The 16,823-nt window shown below is 44.4% G+C and overlaps 1 protein-coding gene across 2 annotated transcripts in view; it reads left to right on the forward strand.

The window, feature by feature from the left end:
* Srbd1 (S1 RNA binding domain 1) overlaps nt 1-16,823 on the forward strand; it is a 205,007-nt gene that overhangs the window by 181,061 nt on the left and 7,123 nt on the right. Inside the window, exon 19 of one of the 2 annotated variants that reach the window (XM_045137694.1) lies at nt 3,483-3,665. In XM_045137694.1, the coding sequence (XP_044993629.1) occupies nt 3,483-3,665 (183 nt within the window). The remainder of the gene's footprint in view (nt 1-3,482; nt 3,666-16,823) is intronic. The other variant, XM_045137695.1, reaches the window with a different exon arrangement.

Below are 16,823 nucleotides of genomic sequence, written 5' to 3' on the forward strand. Positions count from 1 at the left end.
CAAGGCCACCCTGAGACTACATAGTGAATTCCAGGTCAGCCTGGGCTAGAGTGAGACCCTACCCCGAAAAAAAAAAAAAAAGGAAGTGTGGAGAACATCAGCCCCTGGCCTCCAGATGCATACCACGCACATACACATACACTGAAAAACAATAAACATAGTAAATAAACAGATTTTGATGTAGCACAGAATAGAATCTGAAATCCACTAAGATATAAGTTATAACTTAGTTTATGATAAGGTGACATTTCAAATATGGGGGGGACGTTGATAAAATTATCCAGTGTCTGAATGGTAACTGTCAAGAATTTGATATGAGGGGGTTGCTATAATCTCAACTCATTTATTCCTACGAAATTCCAGCATCAAGAATTTGATATGGCTGGGCGTGGTGGTGCACGCCTTTAATCCCAGCCCTTGGGAGGCAGAGGATAGGGGGATCACCGTGAGTTCGAAGCCACCCTGAGACTACATAGTGAAGTCCAGGTCAGCCTGAGCTAGAGTGAGACCCTACCTCGAAAAACAAAAACAAAACAAAACAAAACAAAACAAAAGAATATGATGGGGTTGCTATAATCTCAATTCACTTCTTCCCAGTAAATTCCAGCATCAAGAATTGGATATGAGGGCATGCTATAATCTCAACTCACTTCTTCCCAGTAGGTTCTGGGTGGATCATACCTGAGATATTCCTAGTAGATTCCAGGTGGATCAGACCTGAAATATTCCCAGTAGGTTCCGGGTGGATCATACCTGAAACATAAAAAGTTAAACTGTGGCTTTGGCTAACTCTATGATATTACCAAAAATGGTAATAAAGAAGAAAACATTAAAACTGAAAAAGCATACCAGAAGAAAACATGGGTACATTTTGCAAAACAATGGGTTAGGAATTCTACCTCAGTAGATTGCCAAACCCAGAAGCCAAGAAGTTAAAAATTTGACCATGAAATCATCTTGCATTGATTACTTTATATATTTTTGAGCACACCCTTAGAAAACTCAAACAGCAATTAAAAAGAAATAAGAGAAAAGTGACTTAATCTCTTAATTCAGAATAGCTTCTTGTATGTCACTTCTAGACTATAAATTGCTTCCATGTCACCTTCATGTGTTTGTGATTTTTATTTTTAAATACAAGCAGAAGGGATTATGTTTTTTAAATCTATTTAAAGCCTCATTTCACTCATCTGTCACTCTTGTATTTCTTTCCATATAAATTACCGTAATTTTTTTCTTTTATTCTTTTAAGACCTGCATTTTTAATTGATTAATGAATGGGTTATAATGTAACTTAACCATTGCCTTATTGATGAACATTTAGGCTATTTTAAAAGCCTTAATTTCTTTCAACTGATAATCAGTGCTGGAAGATATATGACTTCTGGCTAATGTCTGTAGAGGGCCGGGAGCTGGCTCCATGATTAAGAGTGTGTAGTCACAACGCCTGCCAGCCTGGGTCCAGTTCCCCAGTACCCTCATAAAGCCAAATGCACAAAAGGGTACCTGGAATTTGTTCAGCAAGAGACCCTGGCAGGCCCATTCATATTAATCCTAAATAAATAAATATTTTTAAATGAATGAATGTAATATTGCTAACACAATGATTTTTGCTTGGAAGTTTATTTTGATTGCTAGCCATTGTTGACTTTTTTAAAACTTTTTCTCTTGTTTATTTTTATTTATTTATTTGAGAGTGGCAGAGAGAGAGAGTGCGCGAGAATGGGCGAACCAGGGCCTCCAGCCACTGCAAATGAACTCCAGACGCGTGCGCCACCTTGTGCATCTGGCTTACGTGGATCCTAGAGAGTCGAGCCTTAAACTGGGGTCTTTAGGCTTCATAGGCAAGCGCTTAACCACTAAGCCATCTCTCCAGCCCTATTTTTAAAAAATTTTTTAATTTAATTTATCTATTTGAGAGTGATAGACAGAGAGAGAAAGAGGCAGATAGAGAGAGAGAGAGAGAGAGTGGGCGCGCCAGGGCCTCCAGCCACTGCAAACGAACTCCAGACGCGTGCGCCCCCTTGTGCATCTGGCTAATGTGGGTCCTGGGGAATCGAGCCTTGAACCAGGGTCCTTAGGCTTCACAGGCAAGCGCTTAACCACTAAGCCATCTCTTCAGCCCTCCAGCCCTATTTTGTAACTTTTGAAAAGTATTTATTCATTTCTTTAAAAAAAAAATTTTGTTTCTTTTTATTTATTTATTTGAGAGAGTGACAGAGAGAAGAAGAGGCAGATAGAGAGAGAGAGAATGGGTGCGCCGGGACCTTTAGCCACTGTAAACAAACTCCAGAATGTATGTGCCACCTTGTACATCTGGCTTATGTGGGTCCTGGAGAATCCATTCTTGAACTGGGGTCCTTAGGCTTCACAGCTTAACTGCTAAGCCATCTCTCCAGCCCTTTATTCGTTTCTTTGAGAGAGAGAGAGAATGAGCATGAGAATGGATGTGCCAGGGCCTCTAGCCAAGGAAGAAATTCCAGACACATGAACCACCTTGTGTATCTGGCTTTACATGGGCACTGGGGAATCAAACAGGGGTCCTTAGGCCTTCCAGGCAAGGGCCTTAACTGCTTAGTCATCCGTCCAGCTCCTTACCTGTGTTTGGAACTGACCTCTAGGGTTAAGATGTAACTCTATCCTTACATATAGATGGCTGGAAACCTAGAAATCTCCCAACTTTGTTCTCCTTACGTCTTCTCTTCTAATGAGATTCGCATGTCTATCACGTTATTTAGATTTCTATATCTAATATTTCTAAGCATTTATATAAGTTTTTTGGCTTCTGTCTTTTCCTCTGCTCTTGAAATCCATAATATCATTTTTTGCCTTTAATTCTTTGTGGGTTTTTTGAAGTTCCTTTTTAAGAAGTTCTTTCTAGATAAAGCATATAGATTATTAAACTCAAGTACTTACATTTCTGGAAATATTTGTAATTTCCCCGTGTATTTGAATGCTAGTTTGGCTAGATACATGATCCTAAATTCAGAATAAGCATTGTCACAATTTCTGAGGTAGTTCTATGTTCTGACATCTGATATTTGCTAATACACCGTCGGGCTGATTCAAGTTTTTGAAGTAGTCTGTTTAATTTTATCCTTTTGAAGGCCTTTCCCCATTATCTCATTTTGCATTTAGTCGTTTCTTGTCAGAACTTGATTCTGTCCTCTGCTCTGAGAAATCATCGTCATCAACATTATTGTTGTCATTATATTATCTTTTTTTTTATTCCTGTTTTTTTGTCTGTTCCCTCTTTGAATGCCAATCGTACAGACTAAATCACCTAAGAATGTTTTTGGTTTCAAGTAACAGGAAGTCCTGTTAACAATAGTCTAAACCAGTGGTAGCTTCCTGAAGTGAGTAGTTGCTGTTTGTGTATAATCCGTATAGCAGAGAAATAAGCACATATCCAAAACACCTTTCTTTTTCCGCCCAACTTCCCCTCCGTTTAAAATTTGTTTTATTTTGGTTTTAAATGACAGCAGTAGTCAGCAAACCGGATCTTCAGGCCCAAGTCAAGGAGTTGCCGCGACATCTGCAGGTGCCAAGGTCACCGATGAGAAGCAAGGCAAAAAGAAGAGCAAAGCCGCAGCAAGCGTTGAACTGAAGCCAAATCCTCTGGACCAGACTTGTATCCATCCGGAGTCATATGACATCGCCACGAGGTAAGCCCTTGTGACAAGAAGCCTCCACGCCCCCGAGTGAGCTCTGCTCAGCACACGGCCATTGTTCGAACATAATGGGAACGGGAAAACACGGCCCTGTTTAACATGACGACATTTTTCAGAAAGTTCCGCATTGCTAAATTATGTGGCACATTGTTGTGATTCAGTCAGGAACGAAACCACAATTTCTGGAGCACTGTCAAGCCCATAAAGCCCCAGTGCCAATGGTGGAGTGTGTGGCATGGGAACCGTATGCCACTCTCCTGCTTGCTTTGGAAATTAACAAGACACAGTTGACTAGCACCTGGCACGAGCCTGCGCTTTCCCAAAGATAAAGCCCTTTGGAAAGTGTAAACAGCCAACTTGGATTTCCTAAGAAATTCTGTCCTGAAGACTTATTGTAGAGGCTAAGAAATAATGTCCATTGAGTGAGCGCACATCAGCGGATGGACACGGGGAGGTTTCTAAGTACAAGAGCAGTTTACTGTAAGACATGAAAAGAAAACAGCTTTTTAATAGTGCGCTTAATTTGCTTTAAAACTTTCAGTTAGTTCAAAAGTGTACGACTCGCTACATAATCAAAAAATTTTAAGGTTCTTACTAAATTATACCATGGATTTAAAAATGTGAATGTTTCAATTTGTACTCTAACATGAGATATTGAACTTGTTTTGAAATCATTTGTAATCGTTTACGTTAGTAAATATCTTTTTTTCATTCCAAAAATGTTTACAATTATAAAAGTAAAGCACTTTATAAATCAGAAACAGACAAAAGAAGTAACAGATGATCGTGTGTCAACATCAAAACAGTAGTTTCCTTTTAATATTTTATTATGAAAGAAATAAAAATACACAAAAAAGTTGGAAAAAACTTTTTGCATTGAATTTCTCCATACCTACATCTAGATTTTAACATTTTACCTGCTGTTCCCTTTTTTAATATTTTTATTTATTTATTTAAGAGAAAGAGAGGGGGGTAGAGAGACAGAATGGGTGTGCCAAGTCCTGTAGCCACTGCACATGAACTCCACATGCATGTGCCATCTTGTGTATCTGACTTATGTGGGTCCTGGGGAATTGAACCTGGGTCCTTAGGCTTCACAGGCAAGCACCTTAACTGATAAGCCATCTCTCCAGCCCTCACCTGCTTTTCTTTTTCTAAAATATTTTCATTTATTTGAGAGAGGAAGAGAGAGTAAGGATACTTCAGAACCTCCTGCCACAACAAATGAACTCCAGGCCCATGAGCCACTTGTGCATCTGGCTTTACATGGATACTAGGGGATTGAACTAAGGCCATCAGGCTAAAACTTCAAACCTTGAGCCCAGCAGTAAAGACATTTTCTTACAAAGCCTAAGGACCCCAGTTCTGTTCCCCAGAAACTATGTAAAGCCAGATAGATGCACTAAGTGGCACATGCATCTGGAGGTTGTTTTAAGTGGCAAAAGCCCTGTTATGCCCAGACTCATTCTCCGTCTGTCTCTTCCCTCCTATCAGATAAATAGATAAGTAGAAAATTTCAGACTTTGATATATTTTTCACTAAATTCTTTAGCATGCACACAGTCCAATAAATCTTTAGGTTTTTATTTTTCTTTTAAGGTAAAATTTACAAAAACATTGTTTTGTGTGTGGACTTGCTAAGTTTTGACTTTTGGGTTGGTGTAACCCATAACCCAAGATTAAAAAAATAATAATAATAACTTTTCTTCCAAAACAGTCCCTTCTGTCCCAGCCACTCCTGCTCTACCCTCCTAGGAATAACCACTTTTCCTGAGTAGTTTGCCAAAAATTAGCACGCTGCTCCTAGAACTTCGTACACACATGGCCACGCAGATAGACTCCCTGATGTCTTCTTTCAGTGTACCGTTTAGAGATTTATCCACATTGTAAAAAGCACCAGCAACTTGTTCCTTTTTATTACTGAGTTATATTCCATCGCAAGGATATACCACAGTCTGTCTAGTCCCCTGTTTGTAGACTGTAAGAGATGTAGGGGGAAAAATGTACTGCTTTTCTTTTTCCCACGTTCAATACAACACCGAACACTCTTGTGACCCGTGGTCGCTGGAATGTATGTATGCCACCAAAAGCCATTTCTGCAGCAGATTCTTCAGCCGTCACCGTTGAGTGCCAGCTCTAGTTCAATTCTGATACCCTCTACCTGGAGCTGGCGTCAGGTTATAGAGGCTGAGGGGCTCCACCCCCCCCAAACGTTCCCCACTCCTCCAGTTGCCAATCCTAGGCACAAGCTGTGACTGCACGTTAGGCCCATCTGCTTTAAATGGGGCTTTCCTGTATAGATAAGGTCCTGGACTGGATCCCCAGCACTGCAAAATAAATAAGGAGGCAACAATAAATAAATTGGAGTTCCTTTGACATCCTCCCTCGGGTTTGGTTACATTGTCAGGGCCCAGGACTCGGGGCAACACTTCACTTTTGTGCGCTCTGTTATCCCAAAGTCTGTTCCGGACGGTGCAGATGGCTAGCCAGATGGACCCAGTGCTTGGGGAAGGTGCGGGTGCGGATCACGCGTGGAGCCTCTGGGCCCTCACCCCCACATCCACATGCTCAGCCTTCTCAGCCAAGCCCAGTTCTTTGGGGATATACGGAGGTACGATCAGTGTCATCGTTGGCTGTCCGTGATCGTTGTGGCTTGAGTGTAGCGACGCTCCCCAGAGGCTCATGTGCTTGAACATGTGGTCTCCAGCTGGTGGCGTAGTGTGGGGAAGGTTGGGAAACCTCTGGGACGTGGAGCCTTGCGGGGGGGGGATTGGCCTTGCCGGTTTGTAGCCTAGCCCTGCTTCCCACCTGACAGTGTGAGCACCCCCACTCCCACTCCTTGAAGCAGCGAGCTGAGTGTGAGCGCTCTCTCCTTCCTGCCTTGCACCTGCAGGTCTGGTCCACGGCAACCAGAACGTCTGGCCCCGTTTCCCTTGTTGGAGCTATGTGAGGCTGAAAGTTCCAATCCTCTAAGCACATCATTGCTTGTGGGGGGTAGCCCCCCATCCTGAAACTCTGTAGGGAACCCCAAGCTACTGCTCATCATACGAGCCTACCAAAGACACAGAATTCTGAGATTTCAAGGGTTTTGAGAATTTTGGCTGTGAAACCTGTTAAAGACCAAATACGGATTTCCCAGTATCACATAAAACCTTGCCTATAATGCAGTTTGGGGCATTTATGAGTAAGTGTGCTCTGAGCATTCTTGGAATGGCTTTTTGTTGCTGTTGATGTTTGTTTTCGTTCATCAGAAGCACACGTAGTGAAGAAAGTACCAGAACATGTGGCTGATGTAGGTTGTTTTCTTAGAAACGCTGACAGTACCATGTTATGTTTTACATGTCCATGAGAATTCTGTTTCTTGCCATTTTCATTTGTTGTTAGTCTTGTTCATTTCTGTTTACTGTTGTTGTTGTTGCTGTTTTTTAAAGTTTTCTCAATGTCTGGCACTAGCCCAGGCTGACCTCAAACTCACTATGGAGTCTCAGGCTGGTCTCAAACTCACAGCAATCCTCCTACCTCTGCCTCCTGAGTGCTGGGATTAAAGGCGTGCGCCACCATGCCTGGCCTTATAGTTCTTTTTGTTGTTTGTTTGTTTTTTGTTTTTCCAGGTAGGGTGTCACTCTAGCTCGGACTGACCAGGAATTCACTGTGTAGTCTCAGGGTGGTCTCAAACTCACAGTGATTTTCCCACCTCTGCCTCCCGAGTGCTGGGATCAAAGGCATGCACCACCACACCTGGCTGGCCTTATAGTTCTTTAAAAAAAAAATTGTTTATTTGTTTATTTCTAAGCAGAACGAGACAGAGAGAGAGAGAGAATGGTCATTCCAGGGCCTCCAGCTGCTACAGACGAACTCCAGACACATGTATCACTTTGTGCATCTGCCTTTGCATGGGTCCTGGGGAATTGAACCCAGATCCTCAGGCTGTGCGGGCAAGCACCTTAACCACTGAGCCATCCCTCCAGCCCAAGAACACATAGTTCTTTCCAGTCTGAGTGGTGGACTAGAAAAACAAGCTTGCACTGGCTACCTCCTCGTTACCAGGCCTGTTAGAAGCACTTCTACCCTGAGCCTCTCAGACACTCCAGAGGTTGGCACTATTGCTGTTCCTGCTTCTCTGTGTTAACAGAGCCACCGCAGGGGGAGCAAATCACCAAGATTTCAAAGCCCGAGTTACAGTTTAAAAACTAGTTTGGCCAGGTATGATGTCACACGCCTTTAATCCCAGCACTTGGGGAGGCAGAGGTAGGAGGATCGTTGTGAGTTGGAGGCCAGCCTGAGACTACATAGTGAATTCCAGGTCAGCCTGGGCTGGAGTGAAACTCCACCTTGAAAAAAAAAAAGTTCGGATCTACATTTGGATGTAGTTATAATGGTCTTTGTGGGTAAAAGTGTTACAGTCTCAAAGACATTATGTGCTGGTCAGCACAGAGCCTTGACATGCCTTGCGTTGCAAATGCCCTGTAAGGGAAATTAATAAATATCTGGAATATGCAGGCCTGAGTGTTCTGTAGCTGGATTTAGACTGTGCCTCCTCCTAAAGCTCTGCCGACTTATTGAGGGGATCTGTAGGAAATGTGTTGTTTTCTAGAGTGAGTAGAATGTCACCTTATTCTGCTAAAGACAGTACTTTCTAAATATTGTAGTAAAATGAGTTATTTTCTCCTGTGCTGTGCAGAATGAGGATGTGTATTTCAAAGCAGGCAGCTAGAGTGCCCACATTTCCTCTCCTGTTGGGAGAGGAGGAGGATGCAGGAACCAGGAGAGCCCAAAGAAGTCTGGAAGTGTAGGGCACTGATTGTTAGAAGATACAGTAGGAAGCTGAGCGTGGTGGCGTTCGCCTTCAATCCCAGCACTTGGGAGGCAGAGGTAGGAGGTTTGTCATGAGTTCAAGGCCACCGTGAGACTACATAGTGAATTTTGGGTCAGCCTGGGCTAGAGCAAGACCTTACCTTGAAGAAAAATAAAGATACAGAAGGGCTGGAGAGATGGCTCAGCAGTTAAGGCATTTGCCTGCGAAGCCTAAGGACCCAGGTTCTGCTCCGCAGGTCCCATGTAAACCAGATGCACAAGGGGTGCATACATCTGGAGTTCATTTGCAGTGGCTAGAAACCCTGATGCGCCCATTCTCTGTGTGTGTGTGTCTTGAATAAAAAATAAATGTTATATAAAAAAAAAAAGATACCGAAAGAGAACTCATGCTTAGAAGGCAGTATGTGACCTGGGATTTGAAAAGCTGTTTCTATCTATGGACTTGTCCCTCAGGAGCCCTTTGAGAACTCTGCTCTAAGTCCTTTCATCTGTTTCCTGATCTTCTCTTAGTCACCAGGTGACTTCACTTCCTTCCTTATTGAAGAGCATCAAAATGCCTTTCAATCTTCTCTCTCTGATTGTCTCCTTAATCTTTGTTCATGCTATCCCATCCTTTCCTGAGCACTTCCCATTTCTTAGTTCTCTTCCTGCCCTTCACCTCCCTCATGCCACTGTTGAGGACTCTTGTCATTGACCACTGTCTTAATATCTGTGTCATAATTGTTCTACCTCTACAGTAAGACAGGAAGCGGCAGCTGAACGAATAAGATCTTTTAGCCTTATAAAATCTGCGGACTGTCCTTTGCGTCTCTAATGATGTCTCCTCCACCCATTCCTGTTTTAACATCCCGATTTCTTATTGCTGTGGTCCCATATCTCCTACTTCCTGAAAGCTGAAGCAACACCCATCTTTTTTTCTGACTTTCCCTGGACCATCTAGTCTATTTGCACCTCCTTTGCCTTGCCACACTTCTCAGAACTGTCTTTAATGCTTACTGTTTTCTTCCTCTAGGTTTCTTGCAGATTTATTTCAAAAGAGGAGTAAGGATGGGAAATAGTCTTTCAACTAATGATCCCTCAGTAATAAAAAGCCATCCTTAAACCAGTTAGCCATGCTGCCAAACATGGCAGCATGATTTAGTGGAAAGCTCTTAAAAGGACCTGGCCTTAATACTTCGTGACATCAGGAACAATAGCCGGGTCCTGAGCTTGAGAGTGACCCGATGGGATGGATAGCTTTAAAGGACGCCGTGGTCTGCTGGTTAGGAGTAGAGTCTAATGGGACAAGTCAAAGACGCTCATCACACACGTGGCAGCGGGAATGGTGAGGAGGAAACTAGAAGCATTAAGGTTTGCTGACAGGTTGGACGAGGGTTATGAGACACGGTGCCTGTCGTTATGAAATAGGCGTATGAACACCAGAAGACACTGGGCCAGACTAAGTGGACATGCCCCGTGTGAGCAAGGGCTCACTGTGGCGGCTCCCCTGGGGGTCTCTTCACATCCATGGCTCTCAGACCACCATAAAAACTCGTGACTCCTCAATTTCTGCCCTTAAGCCCAGCTACTGTCCCAGACTTTGGCCTCTATCCAGCTGCCTCCTCGGCAGTTCAAGTCTAGCCTGTCTGAATTTCAGCCCCAAGTCTTTTCCAAAATCTTGTTCCAGCCGCAGTCATTATCTCAGATCATTTGAACCCATCCTTTCCAGTGTCTCACACTGAGATGCTTCCTATCAACTACTGATAAAGGTGCCTTTCAACTTCACAGTGGTTGCTTCCCACGGAGTGACCCCTGTTATGGTATGTGGCAGTGTGAGTCTTACTTCCTATGTAAGGCTCCTTGAGGGCATAAATTGCCTCTATTTGTCTGTAGGTTCTGTGGGCCCTACCACAATGCCCTGCAAATCCCAAGTGATGAGTGGCATCAGCATCAAGGAAATTATTCCTGAAGATACTGGAACCCTAACACAAAACAGCAGGACTATCAAAGTGATCTTAGAGCCGGGTGTGGTGGCTCACGCCTTTAGTCCCAGCGCTCGGGAGGCAGAGGTAGGAGGACCACCATGAGTTTGAGTCCACCCTGAGACTACATAGTGAATTCCAGGTCAGTCTGGACTAGAGGGAAACCCTACCTTGAAAACCCTTAAAAAGTGGCCAGGCATGGTGGCGCACGCCTTTAATCCTACCACTCAGGAGGCAGAGCTAGAAGGATCACCATGAGTTCGAGGCTACCCTGAGACTCCATAGTGAATTCCAGGTCAGCCTGGGCTAGAGTGAGACCCTACCTCAAAAAACCAAAAAAGAAAAGAAAAGAAAACCTTAAAAAGTAAAAATAAAATAAATAAATAAACCAAGTGATCTTAGAGAAGACTTATTTTGCATAAAAAACAAAAAGACCAATAATAGGCTTCAAGTTTTTAATCCACTTCTTTTGATATGGCTCTCTGTACTCCGCTTAACCCCCTTAGTCCTGATAGACTTGGATGGTCAGCAATGCAGTAACACAGTGGATTAGCATAAAGGTACAATCCTTGTCCCCATAAAATAATGTATCTGAAAATTTGGCACCAGTTTGGCCAGGCTAGTGCCAATTAAATTAAAGCTTCGTTCTTGCAGGCTGTGAGCTGCAATCTCGTTTACCCAGTGAGTTAACAAGACTAATAGCAACAGTATGTGAAAAAATGCATGTCAAATAGAGTGACTTCATAGGACACAGGAGAAAGGGCCTGCTTAGCAATTAACTTTCATGGACAAAATGAATGGGTTAGCTTTTCTGCAGCAAATCTTTTCCTGTCATCTAAAGTGGCTGAGGTCACTGCAGGTGTGCATGCCACACTATTGCTTGGACCTCTAGACCATCCTGCCCTGGCATCCCATGCTGAGTAAGTACGTCTCTCAGAGTCCTGCCTGGATCAAACGGGGAAAGCCTTTGGCAGTGGAATGCCACCTCCCCTCACAGAGCCCGTGTCCAGTTTCCGGTGCCCTCCTAGGGTTTCCAGCCTGGAAAGGCACAGGCGGGCCTGCGCCTGCAAGTCTCTTCCTGCAGGCCCATGCTGGCGAGCTTGGGTCGGGGTCCCTGGCCCTCTGCCAGGCCTCCTGTCCTTCCGTCCTAGCACTGGGGCTGGTCAGGAGCCGAGGCTCAGAGCTGATCGCCGCTTCCCCTCGAGTTAGGTGCCAGCGGGGAGAGCTCTGCCCTGCGCGCCACCGCCGGTCCCTGCGTGGCCCAGTGAGAGCCAGCGCGCTCCCCGAGGCTCTGCTGCGTGCAGAAGTTGATGCACTCCAGAGAGCTCGGCTCCAATGTTGTTGCGCTCCTGGGTTAACTTGAAAAATGCCAGGAAATTTCGTGTCAAGACCGTCACTCAGCACTCATTTTGATAAAGCATTTGTTATTTCCATTAGAGAAATCTTACAGGACTGGTTTCTAGAAAAGCCTGTGTAGCAGGAATGTGTCATGCAGCGCCACTGTGGTGACCTAGGTAAATGGCTCTCGAGTGATTTTTGTATCAGGACCATACTGTAATGTTAGCTCCGTGGTATTTCCTTTATTACTACTGATGGGTGTGTTTCTGGCTCTGATAATCAGTGCTGAAAAGTATATCTTGAGAGTGGACAACTGTGAGTTAAAAAAAAAAAATTCAGGTCTGGGACAGGAATAACACATAAACTTGAAAGAAATCTTTTTTCTTAGAGAAAGGACAAACTTCAACAGGTCAAACAGACCTAAGGGATTATTTGCAAATTTGAAGATTTTCAGCTTGTCTGCAGTTGGCTCACAAAAATTAGCAGCATTTGGACATGAAATTAAGGCAGAATTAGTGCTGGCTGTTGATAACTGATTCACTTGGGATGTGTGTCAACTACCTCTCTTACATTACTTTCGAGTGGAGTTGTGATAAGACTTAATATTTGGTTGCCTTTTCATAAAGATACAAAGCATCATAAAAGATCAGCTGTAAAACAGATGTTGGATTATTAAAAGTGATTTTCTGGGGGGGGGGAGGTTTCAAGGTAGGATCTCACTCTAGCTCAGGCTGATCTGGAATTCACTATGTAGTCTCAGGATGGTCTTGAACTCATGACAATCCTCCTACCTCTGCCTCCCGAGTGCAGGGATTAAAGACTTGCGCCACCAAGCCCAGTTCTATTTTTGTTTTTGCTTTTTGAGGCAGGGTCTCATTCTAGCCTTGACTGACCTGGAACTTGCTTTGTAGTCCCAGGCTGGCCTTGATCTCATAGACATCCTCCTACCTCTGCCTCTGAGTGCCAGAATTAAAGGCGTGTACCACCATGCCTGGCTTAAAAGTGATTTTTTAATAGGTGTGATAGATAGATAGATATATTTGTGTGTGTGTGTGTGTGTGTGTGTGTGTGTAGAGGCCAGGCCAGAGAACAGCTTCAGATGTTACCCTTGGGAAATGCCACCCACCCTTTTTTGAGACAGGATCTCTCATTGGCTCGTCACTCACAATTAGGCAAGACTGGCTAGCCAACCGGCTCCAGGGCTCTCCTGGTCTCAGTTTCCCAGGGCGGGGACCCTAGGCCCATGCTGCTATACCCAGCATTTGTATGTGGGTACTAGGGTTCAGACTCAGGTCCTCATGTTTGTGAGGCAAGCGTTTTACCCATTGAGCAATTTCTTCAGCCTGTAAAGTGATTTTCACTTCATTTCTCTATCTGTTTGTTTAGGCATGTGGGGGGGGGGCACATATGTGCAGGCCAGAGGACCACCTCAAGGTGTCTGAGTTCTTCCTCCACCCTCCTCCAGACAGAGTCTCTTGAGTGCACAGGAACTCCAATCCGACTGGCCCTTGGGCCTTAGAGTCTCCTGATTCAGCCTCCCATGATTGTCGGCCCATTGGGGTTACAGCTGCCTGAACCTCTTGTGAGTGCTAGAGAAGATCGAACTAATGTTGACAGGTTTCCAAGTAAGCACCTTTAACCACCGAGCCATCTCCCCAACCCATTTTCCTTAATCATAGTGGAAACCTAAATATACTGCTATAGCCCCCAGAAAGTTGCACTCCCCACATTTTGCAAGAGGATCCTAGTGCCAGGCATGGTGGCGCACACCTTTAATCCCAGCACTGGGGAGGCAGAGTTAGGAGGATCGCCATGAGTTTGAGGCCACCCTGAGAATACATAGTGAATTCCAAGTCAGCCTGGGCTAGAGCGAGACCCTATCTTGGGGGGGGGGGGGAGGATCCTTGAACAAGAGAGAAAGGATGAAGGGGCTGGAGGGATGGCTTAGCGGTTAAGGTGCTTACCTGCAAAGCCAAAGGACCCATGTTCGATTCCCCAGGACCCATGTTAACCAGATGCACAAGGGAGCACACACGTCTGGAGTTCATTTGCAGTGGCTGGAGGCCCTGGCACGTCCATTCTTTCTCTCCCCCACCCCTTTCTCTGTCAAATAAATAAATAAATAAAATGAAATATTAGAGAGAGAGAGAAAGGATGATAAAGATTTAGGATGATCAGGCCATGGCATTTTTAGGTATTGATTCTCATATCTCTTAAACCTACTCCAACACCCAGCTCACATGAAGTTTCCGCCAAAACCTAGTGGAGATCACTAAGTTCAAGGACACATCATATTGTTCTGGCTCTGAATCCTGGCGACCTGACCTTGTCATTTAACCTCCCACACTGTAGTCTTTTTACCTGTTCAGGGAGTAAGAGAGAGCGTGATTGTTGAGGAGAAGGGACTCTCAATTGAGCTGTGAAAGAAAAGCGGAGGAAAGTCTCAACAGTGGGTCCCTTGAGTGGGGCGCAGTGGTGTATTACCATGTGATCGGGTTGTAATTTGGGGCATTTAACATTGTTAATTCATATTGGTCCAGGCTCCTGGCACTAGAGAAAATGGTGGTTTCTTTCCTGCCGGTTCTTCCTGAAGGACCTTCTTTTCCTGCTCCTGTTCCAGTTCAGACCACTTGGTCTGGAGCCGGCACTGAGGAGGTATTGATTTAATCTCCTGTTATCTCCTCCTTATCTTCCTGTCCCCAGGCCAGCTATGGATTTGAATATCTGCCTGTCTTCTGATTCTGTCACCATAGTTAGTTACTCTGACCTCATCTGCCCACTCTGTAATGGCATGTCTGCCGATTCAGAGGACAGCCAGGGACATGCTGAAATGACAACTCTTAATAAGCATTAACATAGCTTTGGAAAGAACATTCCTTGACAGTTTGGCGGTCATGGGCAAATTGGCCTCCCTGGGGGGGGGGGGGGCGGGCAGGAATGCCGTTTCCCTTTCTATCTGGCCTTCTCCCTGCTCATCCAGGGCTGTTTCAGCACCACATCACTAGTGGCTGTGTTTTCCAGTACTGGGAGTTTATTTATTTGTCCTTCTCTTTCAAACAGTCACAGGCACTCATCCAAGTTATGGCTTTATAGGCAATAAATTAAATTATATTAATTCTAAACACAGAGTTTTTGAACTATACAGAGGCTGCGGCCTTGGAACCTACTAACTGAATGTTGTCCAACTCTTACTCATTTAACTAAGAGAGCCAGAGTTGTTTCTTCTTTTTTTGTTTCTCTCTTTCAAATTTGGTTTAAAAAATAATAAATTGCTCCCAGGCAGGGGTCCTGGGTGCCAGATCTTATCTGCGATGTGAATCTCTTGCATGCAGTTGAAGAGCTTTCTAAGTAGAGTAAGTGCGAATGAAGATGTGGTACGCCATGACTTCTGCCTCAGCTAAAACCCTGTGGTCTCAACTGCGTGACTTTGGACTCTTAGTCTCTCTTTTTCTGCAAGTCTATAACTCCAAGAAAATTCTCAGAGAATTAAATGAAATTTTTATTGGGTCCTTTGAAAAATATCTGTTGATCCGAATATAAAATTTTCCATCTTAGGAGCAAATGTAAACAAAACTCTGTTCCAATTACACTGCCATTACTTAGCTTAGCATCAGACTACCGATCATTCAAGGCAAATGCTCAGTTATCTTTGATAGAAGCCACCCCCCCCCAGTAAATGCTTACTGAGAAAAGCTGAGTGTGCAGTTCTAAAGTATTTCTAATTGGCCTCTGCATTCTGTCATGTCCTTTGAAGAGCTCTGTCTCAGCAAATCTTTACTATTTGTGGTGGTCACGAGGTGTTAAACGCACCCAGGCTTACTGCAAAGAAGGGTGATGCTGTTTGGTGGTGTCTTCCGTCTTCTGAGTTCTTTTGTGTGTGGGAAGATGGATGATTAAAAACTATGAGTTGGGCTGGAGAGATGGCTTAGTGGTTAAGGCAATTGCCTGTGAAGCCTGAGGACCAAGGTTCGATTGTCCAGGTCCCACATAAGCCAGGTGCACATGGTGGCGTATGTGTCTGGAATTCATTTGCAGTGGCTAGAGGCCTTGATGTGCCCATTCTCTCTCTCTCCCTCTCTCTGTCTCTAATAAATAAATAAAAATAAATCAGAAAAAAATTGTAATATGAGACAAGCCTATTTCTTCATGTTCCTTGTAAATTTATTCATCAATCAGTCCCTCAAGTAGGAGAGCAGCGGTGGCCACATTTCATTGCGAGCTGCGTTCGTATTTCCATGTGCCCGTACTCACTTGAACGTGTGTATGCAGTCCCCGGCACATAATACGCCACTCATTTAGATCTAAATAATAACCATTGCTGCCGGAGGCCTGGGTGCTTCCTCACTGATATCATCCTAATGCTACATGGAGTTCACATTTTCTTTCAAAAACTTTTTATTTATTTTTTATTTATTTATTTGAGAGCGACAGACAGAGAGAGAAAGAGGCAGAGAGAGAGAGAATGAGTGCTCCAGGGCCTCCAGCCACTGCAGATGAACTCCAGACGCGTGCGCCCCCTTGTGCATCTGGCTAACGTGGGTCCTGGGGAACCGAGTCTTGAACCCGGGTCCTTAGGCTTCACAGGCAAGCGCTTAACCGCTAAGCCATCTCTCCAGCCCCACATTTTGTCTTTCATGTTCAGAGCGGCAGATTTGAAAATATACAGACTATGTTTTCTAGAGTAGCAAATTATTGCTGGCCTTTTCACTGGGACCCCACCATTTACCACTTAATCACAGTTTTAAAAGCTACACTTTCCCTCAAGTGTAAACTCCTAAAAATCCCCAATTCCTCCGTGCAGTAGCAGTTACAACCTGCTGCCTCTGCTCCTGTCCATTTCCCAACTCACGGTGCCCCTGCATTTCAGTTTTTACCTATTACTTCAAAACCGAGTAAAATTATGGGCTGGGGAGATGGCACTTGCTTGCAAAGGCTGTGGGCCCCAGTTCAATTCCCTAGCGCCCACGCACAACCTGGCACATGTGTCTGGAGTTCATTTGCAGCAGCAAGAGGTCCTGGCATCCCCATTTATAGTCATT

The sequence above is a fragment of the Jaculus jaculus genome, chromosome 18 (genome assembly GCF_020740685.1).
Source record: "Jaculus jaculus isolate mJacJac1 chromosome 18, mJacJac1.mat.Y.cur, whole genome shotgun sequence".
NCBI classification, from domain to species: Eukaryota; Metazoa; Chordata; class Mammalia; order Rodentia; family Dipodidae; genus Jaculus; species Jaculus jaculus.